At 39.7% G+C, this 17,078-nt stretch overlaps 1 protein-coding gene across 1 annotated transcript; it reads left to right on the plus strand.

Annotated features, from left to right (window-relative positions):
* The first annotated feature begins 1,871 nt into the window (after positions 1–1,871).
* Positions 1,872–16,875, plus strand: SAMD8 (sterile alpha motif domain containing 8). Its single transcript, XM_052677300.1, has 6 exons — positions 1,872–2,000; positions 7,761–8,365; positions 9,853–9,948; positions 10,624–10,741; positions 11,548–11,698; positions 12,642–16,875. Exons 2-6 carry the CDS (start codon positions 7,788–7,790, stop codon positions 12,944–12,946), a joined length of 1,248 nt encoding a protein of 415 aa, XP_052533260.1. The 5' UTR covers positions 1,872–2,000; positions 7,761–7,787; the 3' UTR covers positions 12,947–16,875.
* Positions 16,876–17,078: the final 203 nt, after the last annotated feature.

Below are 17,078 nucleotides of genomic sequence, written 5' to 3' on the forward strand. Positions count from 1 at the left end.
TGCATACATCTCTCTCTTCAACTTTTATGGCTGACACAGCACTCTTGACCAGGGACTTGCTGCATGAACATCTGTTGCTGATATCTTTGGGTCCTGTGTACTTAATATATACGTACACACAGAGATCATTTTCCAACTTTAAAACCTGGAGTCTGAATTCAGGGAGTTGCATGGCTGTAGGTTCATGCTGGTCTTGTAAACTGAGATAAGAAGCTTTAGGCTTCTAATTTTTCATTTCTTATTGCAAATGAGCTGGGTACGGAGTAAGCAAAATTGCTTATTAACAGGTTATCTTCAGGTCTGCTGCATTTTCGCTTATTTCCCAGATCATACCTTTATGCAGTACAGTTTGTCACTGGCATGTTTGGACTTTTCAGTTTTTCATCTGATGCAGGTGAAGGAAAAAAGGGGACCATTGTGAGGACTGAAACAGCCCTTAATTCCTGCACTACCTGCAGAAGCAACCAGGTCTTGGCAAAGAAAGTGGAAGGTCACCTCTAACTCCAGCACTTCTTTGAGAAGCTATGCTTTGTATGGTGTAAAATATAAAAGCTGGATGGAACAGACTGCTCAGATAAGCACCTTCAAACCAGCATTGGCGCATGAATAATGAGCAGGGTGGTTTCTATTCTGCCTGTCCAGTTTCATCTATGTGGAATAGATACACTCCGTTACAACTGAGCATACAGTCCTGTCTAGCTGCACCAGGCTGCCCATTGACTCGTCAACTTGATGTAGCTGTGAAGCATTTTGAAATGCAAAATTTCCTTTGTTTGTTTCACTGTAGTTGCATGTGCATCAGGATTGCAAAAGATCCCTTTTTCCTCTGAAGAAAGAGAACAAGACTAAATTCTCTGAAAGGCTTAGCTCATTAACTTAATGGAGTGACACTGGCGCCGGTGTTTTTTATTTCAATGGGAGCAACAATTCAGGAGACTTCTATGGGACTTCACTATAATTACATCAATCCAGAAATTTCTGAATGTTCTTCAGACTGCATGATGATGCTGCAAAAGGCTGAAAGCTAAATGTCAGCTGATAGACAAAATAAATGTATTTCTGCAGTCACTTGGGTCTAATTTGTCTGCCCCCTACAATCCCCTCCATTTGTATTATTTATAGGCTGTGGAGCACCGGAGTTGCCTGGAGGTTCCATCAGCCACTTGTCCTGCTCGCCTCTGTGCTGGGGATCACCTTGGACAGATGACTGCGTGCTATCAGCCTGCTGCTGGCATTCAGATTTGTATTTTTTTTTTCTACAGCCATCAAAAAGAATAATGGCACAACTGAAGAGAGGAATGTTTTGTAATGGTGTGATATGGAAACAGAGCTTTATAAGGGCTCTGCTATTTTTTTCTACATGCATACCTTTGAATGAGGGACAGGGGTATTGCCCTGGCAATGCACGTTTTTGTTGACGGTGGGTTTTGTTTTATTGCAGTTTTTTAAAGTGATGTGCGGTTAACTCTGTGTCCATAAGTTTAATAAAATTAGAGACAATTCTGTTCAGCGTGAGAAACTCCCCCAGCTTTCCCCCATCCAGGTCGTACCAAGGTACTCCAAATGATGGCCAAATAGCCAGTACTGGGAAAAACAAACGACGCTGTATTTCCATAGAGCATGCTGTACCCCCACCACAGTTCGGACAGGCTCTGCTGCCATCTCGATGAGCAACAACCCCTGCTTCTCTGCGGCTGTTCTCAGATGGGCTGTGGGGCATCCCCTAGGAAACACACCACCAACCGCCCGCGGTGGCTGATCCCGCACCTCGCCGGGTTTCGGAACGGCCACTCAGAACCGCCACCCGGCAGCATCACACCGCAGAACGCGAACGCGCAGCCCGCCGCACCGCCCCGCCCCTTCCGCCGCCCAGGCGCGCCGCTTCCTGCCGGGGATGGGGTGGCTGCGGGGGCCGCCGCCGCCGAAGGGAGGCAGGGCGGACAGGAGGCGCTGCCGCCCCGGTGCTGGGTGCTGCGGCACGGCCGCTCGGCGCCGCTGAGGTGAGGCGGAGCGCGGCAGTGGTGGTGGGGCCGCGGGAGGAGGAGGCTCCGCGGCGGTCTTCGCATCGCCTGCCTCGGGACTCGCGTCGTCCGTGGGTGCCGGAGCCCGTCCGGCCGCGGGGGCGCGTCCCCGGTACCGGGCTGCCGTGCAGCCATGGGAGGCGGCGGGCAGCGCTCGCGGGCTGCGCGGCGGCGGAAAAGCTGCGCGGCGGGCGGGCTGCTCCCGGCGGGGGCCTGCGGTACGGGGCTCCGAGGACGCGGGGCTCGGGAAGGTGTTGTGCCGGTAGAGCCCCTCGCGGAGTGGCGGGCGGCAGCGCCGGGAGGATTTTGGAGGGGTTAAGGCCGTGAGCTGAGAAAGTTGCGGTTGTGCTACTGTCATCCATCCCGGGGAGTGCGTTGGGTGGCTGTCGCTGCTCAGGTACTGCTGGGGCTGCTCATCTTTGAAAATCCAGTGAGTTTGGGACGCGAGAGCAGTGCTTACACATGAAGGAAATGATTTGTAGGCTTGGAACAAGCAAAAATGTGAAATCGTCATGTTTTACATGGTGGTCTTTTTGCTGCGTGTTCCCCAGAAGCGCAGTTAGAAGCCCAGCATGGCCTGGGAGCTGCCATCCGTCAGGCTCTGAACCACTGCTGCTCCTCACACACAGCTCAGTGATGCACCCACCAACGGCTGAGGGCTGTGAGCTGTGCTGCCTTATACGTGATACTCACAGCTTCCCAAAGCTTCTGATTTCTTGCGTGTCTTAATGCGTTTAAAGTGAGGAAGACTCCGATCTTTGTTGGAGTAGGGAGATCAGTTTGTCAGGGGTTGTCGAGAGTAAGAGCAAACATGGCTCCACTACAAATACTCTTCTGATGTTAATGCGGATAGCAGGATCATTTCTGTATTCCACTGTTTTTACACAAAAATGAGGTGTGAGAAGAAAAGAAAAAGAGATTAAAAAGGGGAAAGCAGCAAATCTGAGTTGTTGTTCTCTGAGGAGCTGGATGTGGGATTTTTTGAAATTGGTAAAAAAAAATCCTTGATATCTGATATTTAGCATGTGAAATGTTCAAGGTTTTGTATGAGGTCTTGTCGTGAAATACTGTGAGTTACACTCTAAGATAAGTGAAGTGGGGGAGTGCTCAATCGGTTGCTTTGAAAGTTGCTTGTATGTGCCATGAATGATTGTGGTAGGATAGAAAAACGTTTTGTGAGCTGGTTAGCAGATCAGGAGTGGAGATGCTCTCAGTGTTCGCTTGAGTGTAGTACAGCCATTTGGTTTAATGAGGTGCGGCACTCGAGGAGCTGTATGTATTCTATTCAGCTGCTGAGCTGTGTAATCGCACTTAGTGGTTCTCAAGACAAATGAGTTTAGCTTCCAGGATCATGTGTAATAGCTGCTGTCAGTTTCGCATGGAGGCATTCCATCAGAAGGGCTCTTTAAGCATATGGAGCTAATCTTTGCTTTTACTGTGTCAGTTCTTTATTTTCTACCATGCAGCGCTTTCACTGAACCATTCTTGAAAAGCAAATCTTCCTTGATGATCTGAGGCTTACAGTAAGCCGAACAGGTATCACTTTGTGGGACTTTGTATCTTACTTTTGTGAGTTGCACAGAGACCTCTCTCAGACCAGTTGTAATGCTGCCCATAAGGTCGCTTAGTAGAAATGTTTACGGAGCAACTCTGACAGCAACATCACTCAGGAAAACTGAAAGCAGGATTTACAGGGGCATTTCTGCGTGAGAAGTTACTGTGGGCTCACTTCAGGAAGTCTATCCCATTTCTCAACTTCAGAGTGCTCAGGGTTTTCAAAAAGAGCCAGGGATGAGCAGCAGCCACAGAATATGAAACTGCTGTTGTGTGACAAGGGAGTGGTTCTCCATATTCTTTTTCCAGCACAGCAGTGCTGACTGAGCTGGACAGCTGGCTCAGCACTCGCTACTTTGCGTGGCTTTTCTGTGCAGCAGCAGAGTCCATGTCATGCCTGCATTGCACACCAGCAGATGTTGCATGGAAATCTTTTCTCCCAAAATGTGAGATGTGGTGCTCCTCAGCCAGCTGAGTCAGTGAGGGGGGGCTGAGCTGGAATTACCTACATTCAGACTTCAGCTTGAAAACTATTGCGAAGAAATATAGGTTATATCCCTTGAGAACTGATCGTTCTTCAGTCACCTTCCTAGAATTCTTCTCAAGGATGGTAAGAATTGAAACTAGCTGGAAATAACAATCAAGAAGTGTGACAGCAAGGGGTCACAGGCTGCCCAGCACACAGGGCAGCACGGTGATGGTGGCTCTGCACAGTGAACCCACAGCACCCTGCTGAGCCTGCTATGGGCACTGCCACCTTCTCCCTTAACCCTTCTGCTGTGAAGCTGGTGTATGTGATCTGCATCTCCGTATCAGGTCGGTTGCCTCATGTTAGTGTAATGATACTGCTACTGTCTCTCAACTGTAGCAGGAACTTTCCACCTTTGTACCTCAGTACAGTGACTCATTGTGTGCTGGAGAAGTTATGGGCTTAGTGGTTGACTAAAGGTAATTTAGTGCAGAAAAACATGCTAGAACTGTGGGTAATAATTCTGAGATAGATGAATTTTCTCTATCTGAATGTGCACCTGTTCCTCCTGCAGTAGTTCGCATTCAGTTGTGTTCATGCTGTTAATTGAAAGACTGGAGAAGGAAAAGGGGAAATAGAACACATGATATGTGCTGCTGATGAGCTGACTAAATATAAAGTCAACAGTAACAGGAAAGTAATCAACCAGCTCACTGCATACATTGCTGATGTCAGGAGAAAAGTATATTTTGCCCTCTGACACTTAAGTCTGCGCTTGCTTAATGTTATTCATGTGTTCCTTTGTTTGTTTTTGGAGATAAAAACCAGTAATGTAGGAGGCTCTTGGTGCTGCTTTCTTCCAAAAGGTACGTACAGATATCTGGGTGACTCTTCTATTACATTGGTTGGTTACACAGCCTGGGCTGCTGGTGTTGGACTTCAGTGCAGTCTCCATGTATGTATGCTTCATAATATTTCCCAGTCAATAGTGGGATAAAAGAAATCACATGGATATTATAGGAAAAAAATGAGGTTTTAAATTATTCTATGTATATAGAATATTTCAGCTTCTGTCTTTTAAGCTAGCATTTTTCTTAAGCCTAGAAAATGAACATTTTGGCATAGAGATCTGTGCTGTGTTCCAGGTGCTAAGATTATTAGGAAAATGTGCTTTTTACTGTGTAAAACATGAAAGTGGCATTGAGTGCATAGTTCAAAGGAGAGTACAGTGTCTGAGTTTAAGGAAAATATCATCAAAGGTGGTCTTAATCGCTGCTGTTCCAATGAAGTTAGCTATGAGTTGTGTGGGATGGTTAACTTAGTGTTTTAGTGCTGTCTTTGTCTTTTCTAGCTGGCTAAATATCTTCCCTTAGTATTTGAAAACAGGAGCAGGTGCTATCAGGTGCATCATACAGACTTTCTCCCTGGACTGCCCTGTCAGTAATGACCTTTGATGCTTTGGGGTACGCTTACTCAGTGTTGTGAGGTCACGTTTATTGCATGCCATGCAAGGGCTGATTTCTATTAATTAATTATTTCATTGATTTATTTAAATTTCTGAAATGCTATATGAAGAAACACTGAGTGTTGAGATTCTTTTACCGAAGGAACAAAATTCTTGCTGGGGTGAAGAGAGTTTCCTGAACTTGCGCTCAGAAAGTGCTTTGATTAGAAGACAGGTCAGTAAGTTGAGTGTGTTTATGGTGAGTCTAAATTCACCGCTTTTGGAACATGTGTAATGATTACAGTCTTATAAAAGCACAGATTGACGTGTGGGTGTTCTTTATCTGTACTTCTGAATAAAGAAAGCTGGAAATTCCAGTGAGCAACTCTTTTTTTTCTTTTTAGTGGAGTAAGTTTTTTTTTTAAGTATATAAAAAGATCAATTAACCATTCATTAATTACAGATTGTTACTTGTTTTATAATGGCTATATTGATATAGCTGCTTTGAGCAAGATCTTCAATAGTATTAAGGTAACAAATGATCAACTCTACTCTTACATGGAGAAGGAAGAATATAGATATAGATATATCTATAGATATAGATATAGAATAGTAGATGTGGAGACGAGTAATGGTTTGTGGACGTTTTGGCAACTGTTTAATTCAAGATATTAAAGGTTATATATGTATTGACTGTACGTGGCCTTCTGAGAAATAAAATCTGTGTGTAATGTACGTGCTGTTTATATACTATCAATTCCACGGGGAATATTTTAAGAAGTACCACTCCCTTGAGCCTTTAAAAGGGCAACGTTGAATTGTGCTGCCGTTTTTCAGCTGGACTACTTCTTTTGCTCTACTGAGAAGTGTTAATGGGCAGAGTCTTTTCTGATACAGAAGAAAGTGGTGCATGGTGCTGTTAGATTTGCAGTGAAAGAAGTTGCACTCAGTCATTATAGGTGCTGCTTCTGATGATAGGCATGGTACATTTTTAAAAAGAAAAGGTGAAGTAAAGCTTGTGTGTGTGTAAGAGCTGAAAACTCTTGAATGCCTGTGTTGGGTTCAGTCCCTATTTACTGTGTACAGGAGCTTAATAATAGAAATGTTTTGTACTGTTATGTGCTTTCTGAGATTTGGTTGATGTGATTGAAGCATTCTGGTTAATTACATTGCTTTTTCTCACAGGAAAGAGCTGTGAAACCGTATCTGTTTCTTAGACAGTGGCTGTACAAAAGCTATCAAGTATAAATTATGCACCAATCCATTCTGTACTGCTCTGGGTCTTAAATATTGAATAAGCTTTTTAATACTTTTACATCATTGGTAACGTTATTATTTTTTTCATATATTCCACATAAGATACTGAGATTATTATTATTATTAGTTTTTAACTGCACTAAATTATTTGTAGAGCAATGAACTAACCCCACCATTTGAAGCTGTTATGGTATCTTGTTGGTCCTACATGAATAAAGTGTTGAATTCCCTTCTTAAACAATATTCTAGAGTTAAGAAAAGGATTATTGAGAAATCTGTAAGAAGAGAGTAGATTTTTTTTGCTATGATTTCTATTTATCATGACCATTTCTAAAGATATTTTGAAATAAAAAACAGTGTTTGGTTTCCAATGCTTTTATTTTTAGAGTATAAAATCCTACATTATTTACAAGCATCTATGTTAATTACTCAGCTCATACATACATATCTAAGTTGGACAACCGTACCATTAACAGCTGAGGTGGCCCAGGTCAGTATGACTGTAGATACCAAGCATTAGGTTTACTGGGGTGGGAGCTCTTGCTACCAAAGCTTTCATATGTATTTTAAAGCAGTGGAGTATGTTGGACCTGTGATACACTATTTTAGCCATATTTCAGTTTTACATGGCTGCTGGTCTTACTTCCCTCTTTAGTTTTTGAAGTTACAGCAGTAGACAAGAATAATGATTAAGCTACTATTTAAACAGGGTAGTCTTTGTTTCTTGTTGCCTAGTGTAATTCACAAACTCAGATTTTCATTTGTAATGAATAAAGACTGATTAGATCAAGGAAATATTCTCAGTCTGGGTGATTTCACAAGTAAAAATTAATTTTAGTGGACTAAAATTGTTTAAAAATATTTACTTACCTAGTAAATTATGCCTGGTTTTTGGCTGGCACTTACATAAAACATCTTTGGCTAATTAAGCATCTAAGAATGCATGAAAGACAGTAATGTTCCAATAATCTTCAGTAAACATTGAGGTCTTGTCCCTTTCTCCAGTGTAAAACAGGTCAGTTTTATTGGCGGATAGAGGACGATGGCAGGCAATAACCAGCTTTGCATTCGACGTTGGACTACCAAGAATGTGGCCAAGTGGCTGAAGGAAGAAGGCTTCTGTGAATACGTGGATATTTTGTGCAATAGACACAGACTAGATGGAATTACGTTGCTGACACTCACAGAGTATGATTTACGATCTCCTCCATTGGAAATCAAAATCTTGGGGGATATCAAAAGGCTGATGCTGTCCATACGGAAGCTACAGAAGCAACATATTGATGTCCTAGAAGAGCTGGGATACAACAGTGATAGTCACATTGGTGCTGTGTGCGCTACTGTGGGCTCACTGCAGGGTACAGATTGGTTTTGCAATGGTGAAGTACCTCGGGACTATGATGGACCAGTTACTGACTTGAACGGTGATCAGTATCAATATGCAAATGGAAAAAACAAGCATTCGACAAGAAGACTGGACCCAGAGTACTGGAAGACAGTTCTAAGTTGTGTGTATGTCTTCATAGTGTTTGGCTTTACATCATTTGTTATGGTTATAGTACATGAGCGAGTACCTGACATGCAGACGTATCCACCTCTACCAGACATATTTCTAGATAGGTAAGAAATTTTCTTTTAAAACAAAGCAATAAGTTGATGTTGAAAGCGTGGGCTGTCTTTTTTTCCCCTTCATTTTCAAAGTTTTTTATGTTCTTGAAGATGGTTCTGCAAAATGGTAATGAGTGTAGTATATTCTCTCCATAGACTGAAACGTGCTTCTGTTAGATGTACTGATTTGGTCATCACAGGGGAAAACAAATTGAGCTGTTACTCTGCCCTGTCTGTATTTAATTCTGTGTCTTTAATTGCAACATAGGAATTAATTATTCAATCTTTTCATTTTAGTAAAAAGGATGATGGTCAGCTGTCATAAGTAAGCAGCTGTTTGCTTTTCCTGAAATTTGGATGCTGCTATGAAGCTTAATACATCTTGCTATAGGAAAACTTTTGATGAGGGAATGTTCTGGTCTTAATTTTCAAGTTCTTTCTCAGTTGTGGCAGCCCACTGGTAGCTGACTTTCTGAAGAAGATATATGCTTTTTGCTTTGGGATTGGTAAATGAAGATTGGAGATTTTCAAAAGACAAGTCAAACTTTCTAAAAGTCATGTCTTTGTGGCTTTATTCATTCTAATATCCATTTTCATTACTGGATTCAGTGAAGTCATTAGGGATCTCATCCTTTGAGGCAATGTACAGAATCTCCATGAATTATATATATAGCTCGTCCAGGATGGTCCTCATCAAACAAAGTGAAAAGAAATGAGAGCAGTGGCATTGCTGAATTTTGTTCCCAGGGCAAATTCCAAAGTATTCAGTGGGTGAGAGGATGGGTGAGAAAGCAGCTCACTGAACAAAAAGAGGATCACTACAGATCTAAGCATTTGAGCAGCGCTTTGCTACCCTTTTGTACCAAAGGGAACACACAACTGAAAACTGATAGCCTCTGTTTTGGTGAGGATCTAGAGTGGAAATCATTGGTAGTGCAACATGTATGCAAGAATTGAATCTTTTGGACAGCAAGGCTAGATGGTTTGCATACATGATTATCATTGAAATCTACCTTTGAAAGGAATTTATACTTTTCCTAATGCCCTTCTAGTTCTGTTTCATTACAAGTACTTACAGTTTTAAGCTTTGCAGGATTTCATTAGTTGTGTTGACATGGCATTCTTACAAGCATAATTGGTGTGGTGCAAGTTTGTGTCAGAACGGTTTGCAGAGAAACAGTGGTAAAAGAACACATCCTATTAATAAATCATGTAAATTAAGTGAGCACAGTTGAGATTTTCTTTCATTTGGTGAATTCCATGTGAGTGTTTCTTGAAAATGCAGAAGTAGAAAGGGGATAATTGAATTACAAAATAATCGAAACTATATTTCACTCAGCCTAACAGTAATTTTGATTCTTGTTTAAACTATTGCGAGAGTAATGCAAGTTAATTTTGTAGTTAGAACCTAACATGGTTTGTTGTTTTGTTTTAGTGCTGGGACTAGAAAGAAAAATTAAGCCTTTGTATTCAACCTTTCTTGCTTCATCTCTTTTTAGTGTCCCGAGGATACCATGGGCATTTGCTATGACTGAAGTATGTGGTGTAATTCTTTGCTACATTTGGCTGTTGGTTCTTCTGCTTCACAAACACAGGTACAGTGTATATATTCAAGGCAAGTAACTGGTAATGTGGCTTAGAGGAAGGAGTTTGAGGACTCCTTAGAATTTGAGGACTGTTTAAGACTTTGCAGTTAATAACGTGTAAACTTCTAGTATGTTGTTAGAATGGAGTGGATTTAATCAAGAATGTGGAGTTGTGAAAATTATGGAGCAATTTGAATTTATTTTTCTATCAGACGTGCAGATCATTTCCTGCAGAGCATGCATATTTCAGGGACTCACCATTGTATATTCTCATGCTGTGACAGTTCTGTTCATTCTGAGAATGAAATTCCACAGGATGACTGAGCCAGTGTAGCAGTTTGCTGTCACTGAAGTGTAGAAAACCCATTTGTGTGTGTGCCTATTATAAGTTCACTTTTCACCATTTTGTTCATTTTTATCAGTTCATCAGCAGAAGACATGAGTGCCAAAGCTAGTACAAGTGCAGCTAACATAAACGCAGAGGAGTGGGGCTGTAGGGCTTTTGTTGGCTTGCTCCATTGTCTCACACTGTCATGTGGAGTGTTGCCTTTATGGTACTGCTTACAAGTAAAATCCAGTGATTTGGAGCTTTGTGGAAATTAAGCTGAGGTGGGAGAAAGTGTTATCAGCATAAAAACACAATGCATTGGGATTCTTACTATCAGTTTCTGTGTATTCTTCCAGGTCTATACTTCTGCGAAGGCTGTGCAGCCTTATGGGGACAGTATTCTTGCTACGTTGTGTTACAATGTTTGTTACCTCACTCTCTGTGCCAGGCCAGCACTTGCAGTGTACTGGAAAGGTAAAAGCATGAAACACTTCAAATTTTCTCCTGTTTACTTTTTAAAAAGGTTTTGAAAAAATATTATCTAAATCATGATAAAGATGGTAGTGGCTATTGTGTTAGATGTATATTGGTGAGATCAGCATGTTTCTTTTCCTCTCCGCCCCCCTTCATTTGTTGCCATTGTGCAGGTATTGCACATGTAGGAGTCTTTAAAACTTGCTGTTTTGGAGGGAGGAGAGACACTTGGTAAGGGGAAAAGGGGAACTTTTAAGAATATTTCACAACATAAACTGGAGAGAATCTTTCAGAGAGATATGCACTTAAGATATTGACTTAGAAAAACTAGAAGGTGGAGTAATCACTTCCTCATCTTGTTGGGTGCACAGTTTGGAACAAAATATTAGTGTTCTAAGAAGAAATATTCTTTTTAATGTGGGTTTTCATATTTTTATCTTAGTTTCTAGTTAGAAATTTGAGCTGAATAGTAGAAGATTGACAGGGATACAGTATGAGGTAGAATGTGTTCCGGGAAAAAAACAAGTGACACTTGGTATGTAATTGACTTGCAACAAAATACTTGCTCTAAATGCCAGGATTAATCAGAGGCAGTAATTGACATTTCTAATGGAACTCACCACCACAATAAAAGACAGTGATGTGCTAACATGTACTTTAATAACAGACCCAAAGAATCAATTCTACTAACCACACATAGTACTAGAGAGCTAGCTTCTAGTTATCTGTGGTATAACTTGAAGGATGTACTGTTAGTGCAGGATAGGAACTTACTAAAGGTTAATATTACTGTCTTTTGCACGTAGTTGTATGGCAATGTTTGGGCAAAACTCCAGCGGGCATTTGCAATATGGAGTGGCTTTGGAATGACTCTTACTGGAGTACATACATGTGGAGATTATATGTTCAGTGGCCACACTGTTGTTCTGACCATGCTCAACTTCTTTGTCACCGAATGTAAGTACACAGTGTCAATATTTAAATGTGCTGAAGTGTTAAGAATTTGTACTGCTTGCTGTCAACCAAAGGTGCACGAGTGTAAATACTTAAATGTCCTTAAGTGTTCTTTTCTGCTTGTCCTCAGCCAAAGGCGTAGAGTAACATTAAAGTTAACAAATTCAGATCTCTGCTTTTTCTCTGGTTTGTGGTGGTTCAGTTGCAGACAGAAAAGAAACAGTACCACATCAATTTGTGGAAGGATAAATAGGATACATCTGAAAAAAGAACAACCAAGCAAGCCAAGAAATTATAGAAAGGTTTTGTAGCTTGCTGATGGGAGAATACTAGAGAAGTTATTAATCATTTTCTGCTCCTTATACACTTCCCCTGATATCTGTCAGCAATCTATAAGTAAAATCTTAGGCTAGGTGTGCCTTTGGTATAATCCACAAAAATGAAATACAAAACCTCACATAAGTAAGAATATATATAAAAGAGTACTGTCTTGTAAATATGAACTGTGATTTAATGCAGTACATAGCAATCTAAGATAATTAGTTTGAGTTCATGTTTGAAGGAATGACTGGAATAACAGAAAAATCTATACTTTATGATATTTTTCTCCCTAATGCATAGAAGAGGCGTTTTCATTAACAGAAGCTGTTTGGGCTAAGTTCTGCTTTACACGATCCTAAAACATTTTAGGACACTTGGTTAACTCAGAAAAGAATGACAACTGTATTTGTAAAGCATTAATGAAATGCTTGACATGTATAACATGTTCTCATTGAATTTATTTGACTTGTGAAACATAAGCAAGATTTGTAGATGAAGACAATAATTTCATACTTTTTTAGATAAAAAACAAACGCCGCATATAAATTTACTGGATCTAGGCCTGGATTGAGTAGTGACCCAGAGTTTTGAGACGTTTCAGGTCAATTACTCTGTTTTCTCCTAGATACGCCAAGGAGCTGGAACTTCTTGCACACCTTGTCTTGGGTCCTCAACCTCTTTGGAATCTTCTTCATTTTGGCTGCACATGAACATTACTCTATAGATGTCTTCATTGCCTTTTACATCACTACAAGACTCTTTTTGTATTACCACACATTGGCTAATACTAGAGCATATCAACAGAGTAGAAGAGCAAGGATCTGGTTTCCAATGTTTTCTTTTTTTGAATGCAACGTTAATGGTACTGTTCCCAATGAGTACTGCTGGCCATTTTCAAAACCTACAATAATGAAAAGACTGATTGGCTGAAGAGCATGTGGGTCAATTCAGATTTTTATAAAGTGTTATGACTAAGACCCTGCAAGGCTATCTGAAGGGGTTATAAAGCAATGTTATTTCATTCTGTGGCCAACGCCTCCTTATCTTGTTTCTTAGATTCTTAGCCATAGAATGGGATTGTCACAATTCACAGGAATGTGTTTTGTTGTTGCTTTAAGAGAAAACAGTGCAGGGTCTGGTAGAGAGGCAGTCAGCGAATGGTGAATAAGAACCAGAATACTGTTACCCTTAGTAAGGTTCTGTGTGAATGTTTAAGTAACTTTAACCTCAGATGTTTGCTTGTGCTGAATATGATATACCCTTTACAGGCTCGGTTAATCTCCATTCTCTGACGTGCCATCCTTCCTGTATACTGACTAAAAATTTAGAACTTTATGATGACTTTCTCTTAAAAACAGTCATAAATTTAATTATTAAAACAAACGTGTATGCTTAAAGATTGAGGAGTACTGTGTCATAATGAGGAAAGCAATATAGTTCATGCTAAAATGGTCTCTTAACTTTGTTATTTGATAACAAGTCTTAATGTGTAACTGACAGTATAAATGGTCTGCGTACAGATTGCCAAAAATGAAAGTCTGCCTTGTGGCTATGATGTTTTTGTTTTGTTTTGTTTTTTAATGAGAGCTTACTTAGTCTAGTCTATCGGTCATCTGTATGGTTGTTCTAGCACTGGCAAGTCTTCCCTTTGGTTTTAAATAAATGAGTTAAAGTAAATGCTACAGACACTAAAAGCAAAGTTAATTTAGCTTTAGCGTGTTTAAAGCCACAGCATAACTTTTCTGTGTGGTTTTAATTGCTTTTTATACTCAGACCAGTGCATGCTTTTTAGGAGCAGCTCTTTAACATTCGAAGAACAGAACAATTTCGCATATTTTACTGTCCCATAAATGGATGGGGAAAATGCATGTAGTAACTGTTTCAAGAGGAGTAATAATAGTGAATTTAGGAAGTAGTGTTCATATTGATGTGCTTTGTAGCATTCTGGCGTCAACAACATGGCAGATATCTTGGGATATACAAACACCATACATTTTATATATATATATAAAGACATACACTGTATATGCTCTTCTAACAAATATGAAAGAGACTAGTTATTAATTAAGTTGCTCATTTGCTACTCTGAAAGATAGAAGTACCATAAGCAGTTGAGTTTGGATTGTTAAAAAATAGCACACTCCGTAATGTGAAAGCAAGGATTACATAGTGATCTCTTATTCAGTGGCTTGTGAGTGGACAACACTAACATTGACAACACTAACGTTGACTGTAGAGGCTTGAAATACATTTATTCTCAATGAAAACTGATTGATAGGTAAAAGGTGCAAGCCATAAAAATGATGGAGCCATTTTAATCTGTTGTAGGTGGCGTGTCATGGCTTAAGTCAGACTTGGAAAGTAGCATGAATTAGTTCTGGCTTAGTTCAAGCTGTCTTGACCATTATGTCTGCATAGAGAAGAAATTTTGGAATTTTGCACTTCTCTGCAGTGTATTTCTTTCACAAACCTGGATTACACCGTCTTGACCATCGTGCACTCTTTGTGATGTATTACTTTTGTAAACTAATTTAGTTCCTATTTCACAGAGAAATTGTGCATCTTGAAGTATCTCTGCCACCTGTAATGAGTACACATAGATCATACTATTCTGCAGACTTTATATTTGTAACATTCCAATTTTTAGTAAAATTTCAAGAATTCTGTATTGTTCAGTCTGCCATAGCCTTGTGGCTCTTGCCATCCAGATTGGTGAAATATGCTTACACTTAAGGGGAAAAAAAACAAAACTCTGAAAGACATTCACTTGCTGTCCTTATCTTTCTGATTTCAGAAAGGCAGTTTGAACATTCCTCTTGAGACTTTATAAACAAAGAGCTCTGTTTGTTAACTTAAATTTATCTTTGCAATGCACGTGCAGTTATGAATGCTGTTTTTTAAACTCTAGCAAAGAATCTGTTCTCAGGATGTGCAGGGTTGTATTCTGAATTCTGATGTGGAGGTATATGCTATTAGACTTGCAAAGCCATTGATTCTGACAAGAAACATGTCAGTGCTAGCTGGCACAGCTGTGTCTAGATTGAAAAAAAATATTTTGCAATTTAGGCATACAGGAGAATTTTAAGTGCAGCCCCATGTAACAATGTTTACATAAACTAGAGCTATCATTTCAATGTTTTTTAAAATGAAGTTTGGATTCTTTGAAACATAAGGCTTCTCTTTTTGTTCTAATTTAATTTTTCAGATTCTCTTCCATGTTTTAAATCAACGTTGCCTATTAGTGTTCTTTAAAGGAAGTTTGTTCTTCTGTTCAAGCTGTTTTGCTTGCTGCTAAATATCTGGGATAAGTAATAAATAGAGGTTGGTTTGGTGAGAACTGAAGTGCATTAGAACATTGCCAGAGTAACTGTGCTCTTCTGTCTTGGAAGTTCATTTTGTCTATCTGGAATCACAGAAGAGGAAAGCTTGAAATTGATAGAAGACAGAAATTCTGATTTAATGTACTAAAAGATCACAGTCAGTCTGAAGAGCTGGTAATGAAAGGTTTATTGTTAATGAGGTGGAAACAAGTTGCAAATGACTGACAGGCTTAAAATTCTGTACCTCTTCTCTGCAGTCAGTGTGTTAAAAGCATTTTGCTGCTACTCTGCTGCTGACAAGCCTTTTTGAGGAAATGGCAGCAGAGCATCATTGAGACTTGGATTTAATGCTAAATATGTTGAGGGCCCTCTGTCCTCCCTTGCATTGGTGCACCAGTTTCTGCTCTCTTTCAGCTTGCTGCATCCCTTTTGTGCCAAGTCACCTTCTTTTGTCTGTGGGAGTACCCCCTCGCTTCTTTTATCTAGCAACTTTGGAAATATAGTAATACTTGGAACTTGAAAGTAATCTTAAGATGTTCCTTGTTACCACTTTGGTGTTGTATGTAGGGAATGTCTGAAAATAAGTATATGTGTGCACAGACCTGAAGGTGATAGGCACAGCCACTCATGTAACTCATCTTCCATGTACCTCATGACATAGCTTCTTAGATTGGCCTTCCTGGACTTCAGCTGTTCTTGAATAATGATATTAAAAACTTCCATATGTGTTAATTATTTTTATGTCCTTTGGCAAACAAGATAACACTAATGCAGAGCTTTGGTATGGAAATGTAGGTAGTTTTCAAATGCTCAAGACTAGCAAGAATTGGATCCTGTAAGTATACTGCTCGTGGTGAAGCAAATTATAAGATTAAATGTGTAAGCAAGTCATTAAATATTCTGATTTTAGTGAGGGTTGTCATTTTAGTTTATGCATTTCCTTAAATTAGGCCAAGTGCATCCTGTGTATGATAGAGTAATGGGAGTAGGTAATGTCACTTTCTTTTCAGTTTTTCCTTTTTTTCCCCTTATCTGCTATCAAAGAAAACATTCCAGTGGAATTTCCAATAAATTTGTATCTAACTGTCTTGAGAGAACAACATTTTTTTTTTAAATAAAAAAAATAAAAAATTCAGACCAGAAAAAAAACACGTTAAATGTTATGAAGAAATACTTGAAATCCTCCAACAAGCACTGAAGTGCAGGTTCCTAGGATCCTATTTTCTGTATGAGGGCACTTCATGTAGTTTCTCATGCAGTACCAAAGAAAATATTTAAAGAGAAGATGGAAGGGTAGAACTCGGACATCAAAAGAAGTCTTTGCAACAGTCAGTATCTCCTTGGTGTTGGGTTTGTGGGTTGTTTTTTGTTTTTGGTTTTGTTTTTTTTAGTAACACTTGCACACTTAGGTGCTCCACTTGTCCATTACCTTTTAGCTAGGTTTTTGGTCTACTCAAGTCCACTGAGGTTTTCAAGCATCAAAACTATTGTGGAGCTGAAATGTAATCATTAAGTATTGGATTGAAGAAATAGAAGATGTTTTGGGAAAAAAGAAAAAAAAGTAGGTTTTTCGGATGAGAAGCAAAAGAGAAGTAGTCTGTACTAAGTGACAAATAGTATTCCATCTGTCCAGTCCACATGGTTTATACTGTAAAGTTGGGGAGTTTGTTGGAATTTGCAGGTAGTATTACTTCTGTGGCTTTTTGATTTTACTTTTTTAATAATCTAGGATTCTTTATAAA

The sequence above is a fragment of the Tympanuchus pallidicinctus genome, unplaced genomic scaffold (genome assembly GCF_026119805.1).
Source record: "Tympanuchus pallidicinctus isolate F22 unplaced genomic scaffold, pur_lepc_1.0 scaffold16, whole genome shotgun sequence".
NCBI lineage: Eukaryota > Metazoa > Chordata > Aves > Galliformes > Phasianidae > Tympanuchus > Tympanuchus pallidicinctus.

Excerpts from the sequence above, each read along its gene's own strand:
- SAMD8 (XM_052677300.1), top strand. The coding sequence starts at position 7,788 with ATGGCAGGCAATAACCAGCTTTGCATTCGACGTTGGACTACCAAGAAT. Across the intron at positions 8,366-9,852 it reads CCAGACATATTTCTAGATAG|TGTCCCGAGGATACCATGGG; the intron begins GTAAGAAATTTT and ends ATCTCTTTTTAG. Across the intron at positions 9,949-10,623 it reads CTTCTGCTTCACAAACACAG|GTCTATACTTCTGCGAAGGC; the intron begins GTACAGTGTATA and ends GTATTCTTCCAG.